Consider the following 16861-nt stretch of genomic DNA (forward strand, 5'->3'; position numbering starts at 1 on the left):
CTTGGTGCTACGAGCAGCGAGCTTCAGCTCGCGCACCATCGTATCCTTTAGATTGGCCGACTTGGCGACGGCCTCCGCCACCGCGTTGCAGTGGCCCAGGATTCCCTGGACCAATTCCCCCGGCATAAGACCGCGCAGGTCCATTGCCAACTTGTCGAGGGAGAGGAGGGTATCCCGCATCCTCTTTCGTCCGCCGGACGGGGTAGCCCCGCTCTCGTCCACCCGGCGCTTCCCAAACCCGGCCCGGCCAGTGGCAGCGGAGGAGCGGTAGTACACAGACTCATCGTCCGAATCCTTGGCCCTCCCCACGCCAACCCGCTCAGCCGGCAGCGCCTGGCCTAGGGACACCGAGCCCCGGGAGCTCGACCGGGCGAGCCAGCCGGCCGACCATAAGGGGGCTCGATCCCTCGTCTTCGATCCTGGTTAAAACCAGGATCGGACAACGGTCTGAGGGCACGGCGGCTCGCATTACCTGCTGCTTTTCTCCCACAACAACCACTTTGGGCGTGGTAGCCAAACCTCCCCGTCCAATGTTTTTTTTTAAGATTCCATAATTGATCCCACGACAATGGTGGGAAGGCGTGGTCCACTCAGACAGAGTACCCTTGCTCGGATAAGGCTGAATACAACCGGGAGTCGCCATGTTCCCTGAGGTTGGATGTTAGCTACTGGTGCACCCACCAGCCCACACCCCGGCGCTTACTCCGGGGGGTGCCCCCTCGCCACATGCCAGCAGCTTGGGGTTACTGGGCTATACTGGGGTCCTATTCTACTGCGGTATAGGGCCATGCGTCGAACTCTCCCGTCGTACACAGGACACAGAGGTCCGCGGTTTTCACCCGTCAGTGTGAGCCTTACCGACAAGGGAAGCGCTAACAGGATCCTAAGATCCCGCCGGCATCGCCATACACATCGTTGGGACTACTTCCCGCGGGATGCCCCTCGCTCCGTTAGCAACACACAACATGTGTGTTCCCAGGGTCCACCACGAGGAGATGGAGCGAGAGGGCTTTAGACCTGTGGCATCCCTCGAATAGAGAGAACGGCTTGACTGTGGATCAGAGTCACCACTGTAGAGGCCACAGGTCCTAGGATCCCTCCCCAACTCCCCTAACACCTTCTTTATTTTTCCTTTCAGCTCTTTCCAATTCTCGCCCACTCCCGTCTCTCCTCTAGTCTTCTTCCCAAATCTTTCTCTGAATTCCTGCATCCCTAAGTGCTTCTCTAGATTAGGACGAACTGGACTGGCAGATATCGGATAACCTTGGAGGTCATATCGATTTCTGCCAGAGGGTGCTCGAAAATGATCGGTTCTTGATTTTTCTAACTAACAAGGAGAGGCCACGACGAACCACGAACCCTGGTCGTCCGGCTGAAAACTTGACACGCTACCGTCGCGCCACACCGACTCTTGTTATAGAATAGAAAAAATACGGTATTACATAGGAAATAATGAAACTTTAATCGTCAATATCTCGAAAACTATTGGGTATCTGCCCCTATAATGGTATATATTCATGAACAGGAGAACGAGATCTATAAGTGTACAAAGTTTCAACCGAATCGGTGACCCGAAGGTCGTGGCCTATCCTTGTAAGTGCACAGGCGAGGTATAGAAATAGACCAATCACCATATGAAGCCTCGTGTCTCACACAAAAACAACTCGTTTTCTTAAGCTTTCCACGCTGACGAACGATAAATGTTGCAACTAGATCCACGAAAACGATAAAATCTAGTCAAATAGATATGACTGACGAGTTGTGTCTGTGATGTTATGATATATGTTCAAATTATATTTTTTTATTTGATATCATTATATTATACAGGGTGTTTCACCTAACTCGAGCATCTAAAATATTTCGCTTGTTTTTTATGATAGAAAGAAATTGCAGAGGAGAACATTAGTAGGTTCACAAGGGCAAATATTATGATAGGAAAAATCAAAAAATGTAACCTTTAACAAATTTTTTTGCCTATCATAATATTTGCCCTTCTTAACCAACGAATGTTTTCCTCTGACATTTTTTTCTATTATAAACAGCAAGCGAGATACTTTAGATGCTCGAGTTAGGTGAAACACCCTGTATATACACAATACAATATGAATACAATATTAATAAATATAGATACCACGTTTTCAAATTACAGAAATATAATTTTCATAAATCGTGAACGTAAATAACTTTAAGCTCGCATTTATTTAATACATTTTACTTATACATTTCTCCATACGTGTAATTATTATTCGTATTCCTAGAATTTTCTAACATTATTAATACGCATCTCTTTGAATATATCTTGTACCTGAATTTAAGAAAGAAATTAAATTAAAATTTACTATATATTTTCATGTATATTTCATTTAACAACACAAATTTTAGCTATAAAAAAATCTTGGAAAATATCAATTAATATTAATTGTAAAATTCAAAAGAATTAAGAATTAATCAGTCAATAATTATGTAGTAGATCGTTTTTTACAAGATGTCAATCTATTATATTTTACCACTGACTCAGAATGTAGTGTTGCCTATGGAGAAGTTTTCTCCGCGGTTATTTCGATTAGAATTTTTCTAATCTCTTTTCCTGAGAACGAAAAACGTCCCAACCGACCCATTCGTTTATAGAAGGGATGACTATGGTCCAGCTGGACGCAGTCGGCACGAAGCATGATTCAATAACAGTAGTTACTGTACGATTTCATAACATGGAAATCTTGAAAACATTCCCTTCTGGAATTTGTCAAGACCTCCTCTCATTTTTAGGGTATATAAACCCGTTCATTTTCATCGTCTTGGGTCTATACTGTGCAATAAGGTACAGAGTCAAGTCGAGTCGCGTTCGTAAGAGTCAGTTCTAGTGAGATTGGGTTAAAGTTCCCTTCGAATCAAGTTAACCTTATAGATTCCGTTATTTCGGTAATACTTCTATTTGGCATTCAATAATTGTTCTTAGACCCCGCTTTGCCAGTGCATCAACACCGTGCACCTTAGGTAGCAATACTTTCCTTGCACATTTATATTAAATCCAATCGCGACACCAACACTTGTAACACACATTGAAATTAGAATATATTCGTATTGTTTGGTAAATCGTGCAATCTATAAACCCTTAATTATTGTCCAATATCCTATCATAATAATTGAACGTTCCCGCACGATACAAGCTTACCGCCCGAATTGTATCAATTAAATTATACTAGTTACGAAGCCTACTAACTATTCTAGCAACTCCCTGATTTCGCATCAGATTCGTTCGCGACATACCATAGACCAACAGAGATTTTCTCCAACCTAGTGGCTTCCCAATTTCGCCTGGGTTTGTCCACGAAAACTATACCATCCTAGCGGCTCCTTCATTTCGCATCAGGTTCGTCCGCAACCTACACCTGCATAGTTTTGCACCAGGTGCGTCAGCGTGTCTCTCCCAGTGACTTCACGAAGTTCCATCCTCCTAGCAGCTCACCGGTTTCGCATCGGGTTCGTCCGTGTACCTAACTAACAAATTGAAACCATATTCTTGGGGTAATAACCATTTGCCGGCCTCTCGCTCTACTCGCAGCCCTGGCTCGTAACAGTAGTTGTATTATTTTCTTTCGCGTTTTTAGTGAGAAAATAAACGACGGGCGCAACAGTACGACACGTACAGACACTACCGCAGGGCTCGGAATTATTGGCACGCAACGGCCGATTTTCGAAGGCTACGCCTTCTCGACCCTGCTGCGCGACTCGCTCCCCGTGGTGGTCCTAGTTCTCGAGCTAGCTCAGGCGCGTACCATAGGCACTACTCGCGACACGGTAGGGCGACACCAGTATCAATAGGTTTCCAAACATTACCGTCGAGGCACTATTGTCAATGCTTTTTTTGTCAGTGATATGCCCTATAGGCCTGTAGAAAATGAAGGAAAAGAAATTCGGAAGATAAATTTTAAAAATAATTTTTAATTGTATTGTCCAAATTTTATTAACATCCAGAATAACTTGATCTTCGCGCACGTTTAGACGTACATTTTAACGGTTACAATAGCGCCTATAGTACACGCCTGATCTGGCTCGAGAACTAGGACCGCCACGGGGAGCGAGACGCGGGGCCGTGTTGAGGAGGCGTAGCCTTCAAAAATCGACCGTCGCGTGCCAATAATTCCGAGCCTTGTGTTTCAATGTTGCTTTTCGTACTTTCTTCCGATCGTGGTCTTGAGAATTTCAGTGGCTCAGACTCTCAGACAAGCGGCTACCGGGCACAACAATGTAAGCTTCTAAGCATTGCTTACGAATGAAAATCAAAATTTTTTAATAATTTATTATTATGGTACGAAAATATGACCAATAAATTATAAATATTTTTCTGATGAAAATGAGTCCAAACACGTCATAAATAGCACAAAAGGTGAAGTGTCTATGGGTTCGCGTGTTCGGAATGAATGGTACAAGTTTTAGGTTTAACGTACTGTATTTCTGCAGACTTTGTTACAACGCGTCACGGAAGCTTTGCTCGACTGACTGTGTCAAGTGTCTCGCTGTCCCTTCTCTCCGGTCTTACGGAGGCTTTTTACCTGTTCCCCGAATCGTCCTGATTGGCCGGGGCTGAATTAGCCTTTTTGGCCAATCAGGCACTTCTTCGGGAACTCCTGCGCCCTTGACGCGCTTTCCCTAAACGCGGGGGCGGTGTCGTGGTGATGCAGCGGGATTTCCTACGGGCCCGCGGTGCATGACGTGGCCGGCTGGCGCCTACCTACCTAGCTTCCGGGTCCCATCGGAAAACCCGAGGTTTATGGTACCCGCACGAGCTGTTGAGGCCGAAGGCAAAAATCTAATGGCCAAAACGTGCCATGACAAAAGTTGTTAAAACGAGTAACGGCTTTCTCAAAAACAGCTGTGGGGCAACGGGTTCCATAAACTCGCTCGACCATTTGCACGCCAAATGTTGACAATTGTACGTGCCGATGGCCGCTACAAAGGAATTTAAGGAATTGTGTAGAAATAAAGTGTAAATAAATATAATTATACGTAATATTTACCAAAACTGTAACGTTAATAATGATATATTTAAATACAAGCGAAAATACAGAATAACGTTTTCAGTATGAGCACCTCGGCAACTCTGCATGTGTGTGAAGCTTTTCCACCTATGAACGTCTCCTGCGATGCACTCGCGTAACAGGCATAAATTACGCCGCGTAATTGAATTAAATGGAAACAACATTCTTTTGTTTGCTCCATTATTTACAGTATTCCCGAGATGAGATTTCTAATTCTATCAGCAACCGCGCCGTGGAAGAATATTAGTTCCACAACATTAGTTCTTGCCGATACGGTAAAATGTGACACGGAATGATAAGGGGGCTCTAGAGCCCCCTCCGAGCGTGAAACAGAAAAATACATTGAGTGATTGGTCTACTGAAGTCTACTCCTATACCTCGTCTGCGCTATGTACCCCCATTTTGGCATAACTAATTGGCCCCTCTTGACATACATTCTAATAGCGAAAATATACCTGATTTTTCAGAATTTTCAAGTCAAGAGGACAAGAGAAATTACGGAAAAAACTGATTTTGTTTGTCACCTCATTACCAATCCTCCATGTCGACATATAGGGTTAAAAATTGGCAAAAAGTATTTTCTTTGGATAAATAGGCATTCGTAGGCAAATTCAATTTGGTTTGGGGGCACTTTTGACCTCCTTATCTGGCTATATGTTGTATAGTATAGTATAGTATAGCTGTATAGTGCTAGACTTAGGATTTTATGCATTTATGGCAAAAAGTGAGTAAGCGAAATAGAAAATATTAAATATATGAGAAGAATTTAAATATACTGTTAGATTATTTCCAACATATTAAAACTATTAAGAATGGAAATAAAATTCTACTAAACTTCTGTTTATTGCAAATGGGTTGGACAATTGTTATTTTGCATAAATGTTCGCTGTCTAGTTATACCCTTTACCGATATATGAACGTACCTCAAAAGATTTTTCGAAGAAAGTTTAGATGTTGCTCGATAAGAATATCAATGGTAAAGAAAGTCGAGAAACGTGCAGATCACTGCATTTTTCTCGATAAGAAAGTTCAATCAGTTTCCACGTTATACGTATGCAAGTGTTTCGAGTGAGGTCTCGAAAGTGAAGCCTATTTTGTCTAATCGGAAGCTAAGTACAAGAGAAGCCGGACACAGCCGCAATTATGTTTGTCGTAACGCCTACGAAATTGTTCTTGGTTACTCGACCACGTTCCCAAATGAAAACATTTATGGGAACTGCTGCAGGATAATTGGCAATACATTCAATAAAAAATATTTAACAAATTAATAATCAAAACGGTTATATTTGGCGGATATTTTCCAGAAAAGTTCTATTCTAATGGAACAATTTAATAAAATAAAAACTGCAAAATAAATCTCTTGCTCTTACATTCCTATATTAAAGAAAATCATCGAACTAAAATGCAAGCAGGAAATAAAATTCTGACTGTTCTATGTATAATCTCTAAATTAACAACAACCTATATTACACTTACACATTTCAGCGGTAGTTGTATTTCGAGTGAGTTTACTGTAATTGAGGATGTTTCCGGAAAAAGAGCCCGTAATCGAAAATAACAAATGGTATAAATCGTGTTGGAAGTTTTAGTTTTTGTTTCTCCAATATGTTATCATGTTTAAATTGCTAATTTCGCGTTTCTTAAAGATATTGCTATTCTTATAAATCATATAGCATAAATTGATCATGTGCAATAATGCCATTTTAAAATAAACTAAACTAAAAGATTGCAACAATCGTAAAAAGATAAACGGTTAAATTTGAACGGTAAAAAGTGCCGTTTTAGATCGCGACGTTTCAGAAATTTCGAGGTCACCTCGAATTCTATATTTAAAAATTTTCATGACACGTATGGTGTAGTAATTATTCGAGGTAATGAAGTTAGCTGTCAACACCCTGAATACCATTTTATTTGAGAGAGCTTACATAATTAGCAAAAATTGAAAATCAAACTTTTTCTTGGAAAATGTCCGGTAGATAAAATGTTAACACGAAAAGAATGATTATTTAAGAGATCATGTCGCAGAATAGAACGTAACGTCCTCATTGTTTCTGCCCGAATTTACCACGGAAATGAGCGAACGATACGGCCTCTTCTTCGAACAAACGGTTGTTATAAAACACACAGAAACAATGCTGGAAAACGTATTCGCTTTCTTTCAGAGATGACTCGGGACAGTTTCTCACAAAATGCGTTAGTTTTATTCGTAATGCAAGAATTCCTGCTTGGGAATTCCGGCTTCCAAATCCGTGAATACTGTGCCTGCCCACGTAAATTTCAATTCTTATTGCATAGTAGGATGCAAATCTTTATGCAAAATAAAAATTGTTTCCCTCGATTGCGTGAAAGAATAGAACAAGATAAAGGTCCTTTTAGTTGTAAATAATATGTCGACAGTCTTGAATTTCTTAAATTGTTTTGCTATTTGAAACTGCACCTATTCGTTTTTATCATATGTGCATAGAATCCGCGATCTATTTATTAGTTATTAAAACATATTTATTTTATGGTGGTAATTAAACTATCTATCTTTATTAACGATTGCAATTCATAAATTCTATGGTTTTTATGTTCGTGCCACGTAGATGCGGACTATTGCGCAAAAGAATGATGTTTGATTGATATTTTCTTTCTGTTTTGAAGGAAGAGCTGAATCTTGGAACAGGTTTTCACGGTTAATACCGACGAATTCTGTATACGAACAACAAGAGAAAAATGTCTCGCCAATCAGTAAGCCGACGGAAACGTTTTCACAATCCTTGGACGAAAACAACGTCATGGAGGCGTCGAAGACGAACGAGAAAAACAATGGACGCAAAGAGATAGAGGAAGAAGACCTTTATGGGGACGAATATGAGACTGAATCGGATTCAAAAATGGAATCCGAACAATCGAAACAATCTGAAGGAATCGACGATACGGAGACACGTGAACAGCCATCCATTGATTTATCTTTGAAAAGGGAGGACTCGTCCAGAGATGAAGATTACATTGAAGACCCATCGACGGACCAATACGACACACGTTATTACTATGACGATTATGAGCATAATAATAAATCACGATACGAAGCTGTAGGTGAGATTTATGAAGCCAGCTACTTAGTTAGTAGATTTGAAGAATAATGTTAGTAAAAAAATATTTAAAACTAGAATAGAACTTTTATTTAGACTTGTCCACAAATGTAAGAGTTAAAGTGACTCATATTTTCTTGGTCTTGAAAGATTTTTTTCAAATGAGGCACTCATTGTCAGAAATTTGTTCATCAAAGTCTAGTTTCCTCCTTCGTGAGCTATCTCTTTCCTTACTTATCTCTTTCTTGGAATTTCAAAAATTCTCTTCTTTAATGCCATAAATGGGTATAACCGGGTACAGACGGATACAGCCGGATAAGGTGATCAAAACTGTTCTTGAACCAAATTAAACGGCCTATGAACCATTCGATAGAGCGTCGAGGAAAAATATATGTAAAATTTTAACTCTATATTGTGTTACGTATGGACATGTTGGCTGAAGTTCCGAAAGTAGGTCAAATCGTTCTGAGCTCAAATTTTGCACATAGCCTCATTTTGTATTAAAAACATGTTTCCCAAAAGGAATTTTGGCCACTTGAAAAACACTTTGTATGATATTAGTATCATTTTCTATCTTACCGATATAATATTTCCAGGTCAGGTCTGGGTTATGTCTGGGCAAAAATGTTGCACTTTTTTAATACTATACTGTAGATTTTGACGAGAAAATGCCAAAAATGCAAATTTCAAAACACAGACTCTATTCCTTCAAAAGTTATACTCATGTAAAGTTGAGCGTTTTCAAGCGTTTTTGACACATAAGGGCGCTGCCATATTGGGATGTACTCAGACATCGTCCAATGTGCGGAGCTGCCAGAAGGTTGGGCTGGGTTAGGATCGGGAGGGTGTGGAGAGGGCCGGCCTGACGGCCGGCCCGACTACGCGTGTAGAAGCAAATGATTCATTGATTGCCATAAGTCCAAGGTATTGACGAGAAAAATTAATATTCCAGTGAACGCTGACAACCTCGATTATCCGGACCTCGAGGAAGAAGAAAGTGAAAAAGAAATAGAAGCAGAAGAAAAGAGGATAGAAGAAACCACGAGGAAGACGCCGAACCATAGTCCATTCGAGGAAGACGAAGAGGAAAAGGAAGAGGAAGAAGAAGAAGAAGAGGAAGAGGAAACGGAAGTGGAAGGAGAGAGGAATGTATTTTATTCATCGAGCGTAAACAATACTTCTTCGGACCTCCTTGAGGAAAAAGACCTGGAGACATTAGTCTCTCTAACGAATGTCGAAGAAGGTTCGTTGATGGAAGGTAGCCACAAAACCTTCTCATTTCTCGGACCGCCGAGCGCAGAAACAAATTCGTCGGCAGACAGTTCGATTCTGATCGGCGAGGCGGTGGTGTCGGTTGTGACGACAAAAAGTGTGGTGAATGGGACGATATCCGTTCCAACGACATCTGCACCGACTACCGTGGAGCAGGTGGCTGCGCCGCCATCTCCGTCGACGACGGTGATGACGGAGCGGCCAGGAGTGATCGTCACCACGGAGGACACGTCCAGGATCCTGGCATCTGTACAAACGAGCCGCAGCATTTCTGGTGCGCGATTTTTGCCGTTCCCCGTGATAGATCGCGTAGAACCCATCGTACCCAACGGCGAAAAGAAAACCTCGCCGCCCTCGGAATCCACGGAAAGCATCATCGACAAGCTGGACAGAGTGCAATCCGAATTGTTCAGCGGCATCCTCGTGGGTGGCTTTAGACCAGCTGGTAACTCTCTGCAACTAGACGTCCTCGCCGATAGGGAGAAGAATAATAGACGAAGATTCACTACCACTACGAAGACTCCGGTTATTAGTAAATTTGTCCCAAGACGTTATAATGATAAGCGGACTGATCATGGGAACGTCACGCCGAAACCGCGCATTGAAACCACACTGGACAGTCTGGAAGGCCTTCTACCGCGAGATTATGTCGCCAAGAGTTCTGTCACCACTTCTGCGCCCGTGAAGATTGGATTCAGGTTGGTAATCGGTTGATAGTACTGGTAATCCAGTGATGGTGTTAATATATATATATATATATATATATATATATATATATATATATATATATATATAGAGAGAGAGAGGGCTTCTCTTTGAAATATTGCACTATAGTGCCAAGTCGCGTCTGTGCTTGTATCTACAAGTCTTTATTGGTGCAAAGGTGACGCTTGTCAAAGCGTCACAGTCCAACACAATGTTCAGGAGTCTGCTGTATTCGCAGCGTCAAAGTACCTATCGTGGTGAAATGAGAATAACAGCACCCAGACGATACAGGAGCAAGAGGAGTTTATCGTTATGTCCGTCTTTTTTTACATGGAGGTAATCTCTATTACGGATACCTCGCCGCCTCCGGGGAGAGGAGGGGGAGGCGGGACAAGGTATATACCACTAAATCCTCCATGCCCATTCTTAAAACTCCTAGGGGTACCCGTGATCCGCGCGCGCATTTCACATCGGTGTACCCCCGCTTTAACCTTCCGGCGGGCGCGCCTGTGAACTCCAAAAAACCCCATCTAACAGTTTCAGACCTTTTGGGTATTCTTTTAGTCTTGTTTTGTTTTTCAAAACGTCTTGTTAAAATTTATCTAGAATTAAACACTAAGGGTATATGAGCTTCCAATGAGGATATAGTTGAGATGTTTCGGGATCTAAACTATTTAATACATTTATTAACGCTCTTAGCGGAATGGCATATAGTTTTTATATTAAAAAAAAGCCAAGACACCAGGCAATTCCATCATTATAAATATTATATTGTATTATGCGAAACATTCGGAGCGAGAACAGTATCGTCGACGATTTTTTTCACATAATTTAGCTCTTTCTCTAATTCAAGAACAATTTAAATTACACGCTGAAATACCTTCATTGCCTAAAAATATTCGAGCATTCGTACAGACACGTGTACGTGATATAACTTCAGTATTTCAACTCATCAGTATCTTTTTTGATTAATATTTTAAAAACGCTAGAATGTTGGACCCAACTTTCAAACATATATTGTTGCATTACACATACACTATAACACATATGAGAAACATTAAAATACGTGTCCCATATGCCCCCATCCCCTCCCATGAGTACAATTACCTAGAGCACAGGGTAATTGTTTACAATAGCGGAGCACCCTCAAGTGACCTTGATATATGGTGTCAAGGTCACGCTTCAGAATTGCGTTCAAAAGGTTTCAACTGTCGTTCGTTTTCTATTAAAAAGTTATTAACAACAATATATCAGTGCAACTACATTTCAATTTGTTCCTTAAAACTTTTTCCTTAATAACTTGTCAGCAAAATAATTTTCATAAATTTAGGTGGCCATCGAAGAGCACAACATTGTCAGAAACGACAACTCAACTGCCAACTATCACAACGACTACTTTTGCTCCAACCACGAAAAAGCTGAAGACCAACATGGTGGTGCAAGATATCAGCGCGTTTTTACCACCAGGTTACAAACTGAAGCAGGAGGAAACCACCGCCACTGAAAGCTCCCTTTTAGGCGACATCCTTGCAAAATCAAAGGTCGACATCGCATCGTTGTTACCACAGGATTATAATAAGAAGAAGGTCGAAGCAAGCTCGACTACAATGAGCGCGATCACTATTACGACTACGAAAAAACCTGTGGATATGTCGACAGAGAAATTGCCAGCGGAGAAAACGATACAAGATTTGTTCGCGAAATCCCTGTTCGATATGTCGTCTCTACTGCCGCGTGATTACGAGCAAAAGAATAAGAATCTCACCTCGGAGTCGAAAGGCACTGAAGCGTACGCTGAACAGTCTACCGAGCCGTCTACAACGGAATCTGAATCCTCTACGACCGCAAAATCTGGTGGTTTGAAAATAGTCTTTCCCAGCAGACCTGGAGGCCGAAAGCCTATTCACAAAATTACTACGCCGCAAACTCCTCGTGGCGAAGTGATTGGTGCTGTTACACCGAAAATACAAAGAGGATGGCCGACGAGGTGAATATTAGAAATTATTCTCGTAATAAATGTAGAAAATTGTAACGCTAACAATTCAAATTCCTCTGGTAGAATACATGTAGAATTGCAACCAGCAACTTGTGCAATGCGGTCAAAGTGCAGAATCTATATTTTAGTATGCTCATTAAGTGGAATCCAGGTACTAATAACACTGGAAGAATCCCCGTTGGAATGAGTCAAGCGGTAAACACACTCGACGACCGAGCTAGCAAGGGTCGAGTACTGGCGAGACTCAAACTAATGCAAGCGAAACAAAAGATTGCAACTTTTCGAATTTTTGATTTTCTTTTTTTTTATGAAACTTTCGTCATCGTATTCGTCTCGTTTTTCTAATTAAATAGCCCCATACACGAAATAATTACGATTATAATTGCTCGTGTAATAAACCATTTCGCAGTTTCAAGCGGGAAACAGGACGGCGAATGGAAAAGAAAGAGAGGCAGATAGTCGAAGCATCGAACCTTCTTAGCGTCCCTCTTTATTTTTCAATCGCTATCCTTCTCTACGTTCGGCACACTACAAAGATTGTAGCGCGTCCACTCATTGTCAGTGTAACCAGATTAAGACTTGTCTCCCACTCTACCCATCCCCTTCTACAACGCTATTTCCTCACGCTTCCGCCACGACCAGGTCAGGTGACGCGTTTCGTCTCTGTCCTGCATGTGTCACAATGCCACGTGACTAATCTGGTACTAGCAGACAGAGGGTATCTTTTTTCCCTCAATTTGTGTCAACTCCCCTGATCTGGCGACACTGACTAGAACTAACTACTCTAACCAACAATAACTACTCTAACTAATGTAAGACTAAAGGGAACATTGCAATATTTTTGCCAAACTTTTAGACTAAAATTTTTAGTGTACCATAGATTTGTTGATAATGTTTTAATAAATTGGGGTGGAGAACGGAATGAAAATTAATTGCGAAAAGTAATTTCGAATCAAATTCCAACCTTAAGTGCCATTAAAATTTAAAACTGGTCGGTGAGTGTAGAAATTCAGATTAAAATTTAACTTTTAGAGCTACCACAGAATTTACTGGTTGGCCGACTCCATCGACAACACCAATCTCGATAGAAAAATTGCTGGAGGCTGCCCGAACGGCAACCATGTCTTCGCTGAATGCATCGCTTGTACCAATAACCAAAGTAACATCGAGTACTTCAACAACAACTACAACAACCACAACACCCAGACCTACTACTCCAGGGATTTGCGAGCAAGATTGCGAAGTCGCTGGCACGATAAAAATAACTGGTAACGCAACCTGGGTACCGGAATTACTTAACCGGAATACTCAAGAATGGCAGAAACTGGCTAATGAGATTGAACAAGAGGTAAATCTATGATTGCAATTGTATAGAATACATAGAGCAGTGCTCGATATGTTTGGAGCCCCTCAAACGTTGCTTCCCCCACCAACCTTGCTTCCGTGTAGCATGCACCTTTGTCGCGTTCGCTGGTGTCTCGTGTCTTGGATGCCCCGCTGTATGTACTTGCGTAGTAATACGCGGCAGGCGAAGCCGCGTCCTTTCTCCATGGTCACGGCGCTCACTGGAAGCAGACAGTGGGCGCTACGGACGAGACGGTTTTGTCTCAATTGAGACTAATGTGCCTAGCGCTGACATACAGGATACGCAACAGATCGTTGTCATTTTAAATATTAATAACAAAACTGCGAATTTTTATACAAAATTCAATTTTTACGGATACAATGTAATAATTAGGTTTTTTTCTATTTTGCTTTTTTATCGAGATATAATTGTCATCTTGAGTTTCCTTATCGTAAAGGGCAAGTTTTAATCTTGTGGTTGAAGAGAGAATAGAATTCTGAATAAAAAAAAACTATAAGGGTATATGCAGTGAAAATTGAATGTTATTGAGATATTCTCTATAAATGATTGTTAATGCCAGCAATGCTCAAAATGTTCTCCATTGTACTTAATACATTTGCGTAATCGATCTATAAGTGCAAGTCATACACATTGAAGTGTTACTCAATACATTTTCTTAATGCAATTTCTTTATAATTATAACAATATGTCATCACTATAAAAATATAGTTAATATCACTTTTGAAGTTCTGTAAAAAAATTTATATTTTACGAATCTTCTTGGGTCTTCAACTTTTACAGTCAAGATTTACAATTAAAATATTGAACAAATGTCTCTAATATGTATTCCAATAGCTGCTACGTATCCGATGTTCTTCCCAGTTTTGCACATAAAATAAAAAGTAAATAGAATCAATCAAAAAATGGTAATTCGCGTTTTTGGATAAACGACACTCTTCGTATAAGAGAATTTTTCTTAATAAATTATCGAATAACACGTCGGCGATTTACTTTGTCTCAAGGTCATTTTTAATTCTGTTATCCAGCAGTGCCCTTTTCTGGAAATCCTAATCAATTTACTTTTTTTATAGATGAATTTCGTATTTTCCAAATCTTCTATTTTGACAAAGTGGTACAAGAAAGTGAAAATTGATTCATTCAGGTAATGGTTCATACTACCTACGTTTCAGTTGAAAAATTGTTAGAGAAACAACTCCTTAAGCAACGAATTGAATAATTACAGCAAGGGAAGTATATTGGTAGACTATTTCGTCGAATTGAAAAACTTGGAGCAAAAAATCAATACGCAAGAGTTGAAAGTCATTTTCCACAATTCATTACGGACATACAACACAAACAAATGGAATGATACAAAAGCCAAGGACTCAATACAATTGGGATCATATATAATTGATCCAAATTATACGGACTTTGTTGGTATGTTATTTAATATATAAATATCTATTTTATGAAATTCTTTCAATATTTATTATTGAAAATACTTCTTTTTAGTGCTACCTAAAGCTACTACTCCTCAATACATTGATAAAGATGACAAATTGATACCACAGTGGGCCATTGCTGTGATTGTAATTGGAGTTGGTGGACTTCTCTTTATTATTATATTTGGTGTTTCTGTTGTAAGTAACACATCACCAGAAGACATATTTTCTATTTCATTATTTAATAATGAACTTCACTTTGACAACCCAGAAGTTTTTAACTTTTTTTTATATTGTAACGGGAGCGTTTCCCTACGCGAGCGTTTAACCGCGAAAGGAAGGTTCGTTCTGTCCTCTCCTGGATTTGCTCAGTCGCCAGGGTCGGCGGAGAGGACAGCAGGTGAAATAAGCGAAGACGGTTTATGGAAAAGAAATGTGATACTTTATTCCCGGCAGCGATTCGCCCCGGAGTGGGACGAGGTGTCCCGGCTGGCGAGTTCCGGTGAGACCGCTGGCTGTAAGCAGCGCGAGGAGGCGATACGTTAATAACAAATTAACCTAGACTTAATTACTACCTTAATTGTTAACGGACGCGAAATGATAAAGCGGCGGGACGCGAAGCGATCTGGACTCGCTGATGTACGACGCGGAGCGAACAGGACTCGCTTCTGTTACGGCGGAAACGCGGAGCGATCAGGACTCGCTCGTCGAGGCGGATACGCGGAGCGAACGGGACCCGCTTTTATTACGGCGGTAACGCGGAGCGATCAGGACTCGCTATTTTACGGCGGAACGCGGAGCGCGAAGACGGTGTTTCTCCGATTCGAAGGAGTTACGGGATCCTGGATCTGCAGCTGGACGGCTGGGAACCACCGCGGCTCAGCGAGATAATAGTGAATCGGTGTTCCCTCGCTGATGGCTGAGCACACGGTGGTCGCGAACCTACTCCGACTCCGGACCGACGGATCGCCCCACCCGTCGTCCCCAGTCGGATCGCGGTGGGGGTCGCTCGCACCCGGACGGACCCAGAGAACTAGCTTACCGTCACCGGCGTCGTCACTCGTACGGGACAAGCTCCGAACGCGGCTGCGGTCAAACGAGGGCTGTCACGAATGTAACGCGGCGCCTGGTCGCGGGTCGATGAGCGAATTTCGCAGGATCGACGGAATCAGGAATCGGGTAGTGGGGAGAGAGCCGGAGCGCGCGACGAGCAGTAGTGCTTAGAGGCACTGCTCCCGTCCGAAAAGTTCGCGAAGCGGCGGCGCGCTCTGATTAGTTCGCGCTTGGGCCGGTTGCGGATTGGCTCGCACTCGGGTCACTTGTGTGAGCTCGCGACGGAACGCGAGTTTCGCCGTTTCGTCGCAATATAATCCCAGATCCTGATCTGTAGATCTTGACGAGAAAATGCCAAAAATCGGAGTTTTAATGTTCGAAATTCACTGATTCAAAAGTTATGCATGTTTAAAGTTGAACGATTTTAAGTCGTTTTGACAAGTAAAGGCGTCGCCATATTGGTATGTACTCAGACACCGTCCAATGAGCGAAGCCACGAGGAGGTGGTCAAGATTAGATTCGTAGGGGAAGGCGGAGAGGACCGGCCGCCAGGCCGGCCCGACACGCTTGCAAATCTTCGTTATCGACATCACCGTGTGCTTGTAGTGCCATATACTGTTACGAGCCAGGGCTGCGAGCAACGCGAGAGGCCGGCGAGGGGTTGTTATCAGAAATATGGTTTCGATTGTTAGTTAATATTGTAATCTTTGTTGATTTGAATTTAAGATTGGTTAGCCTCGTAACTTATATATATCTTAATTGATACAATCCGAGCGGTAAGATTGTATCGCGTGGGAACGTTCAATTATTAGATTAGGATATTAGGCAATAATTAAGGGTTGTAGATTACGCGAGTTAACAAACAAGACAAATATATTCTGAATTGAAATAATTACAAATGTAGTTGTTTGTGTCGCGAGTGAATGTAATAAGTG

At 41.7% G+C, this 16861-nt stretch overlaps 1 protein-coding gene across 2 annotated transcripts in view; it reads left to right on the plus strand.

Moving 5' to 3' along the window:
• The window catches only part of LOC143362635 (uncharacterized), a 114467-nt gene that overhangs the window by 50159 nt on the left and 47447 nt on the right, over positions 1-16861 (plus strand). For both annotated transcript variants that reach the window (XM_076802981.1, XM_076802980.1), the window contains exons 2-8: positions 7683-8117; positions 9066-10083; positions 11421-12077; positions 13119-13434; positions 14523-14593; positions 14675-14868; positions 14944-15071. In XM_076802981.1, the coding sequence (XP_076659096.1) occupies positions 7683-8117; positions 9066-10083; positions 11421-12077; positions 13119-13434; positions 14523-14593; positions 14675-14868; positions 14944-15071 (2819 nt within the window). The remainder of the gene's footprint in view (positions 1-7682; positions 8118-9065; positions 10084-11420; positions 12078-13118; positions 13435-14522; positions 14594-14674; positions 14869-14943; positions 15072-16861) is intronic.

Source organism: Halictus rubicundus, chromosome 17 (genome assembly GCF_050948215.1).
Source record: "Halictus rubicundus isolate RS-2024b chromosome 17, iyHalRubi1_principal, whole genome shotgun sequence".
Taxonomy (NCBI): domain Eukaryota; kingdom Metazoa; phylum Arthropoda; class Insecta; order Hymenoptera; family Halictidae; genus Halictus; species Halictus rubicundus.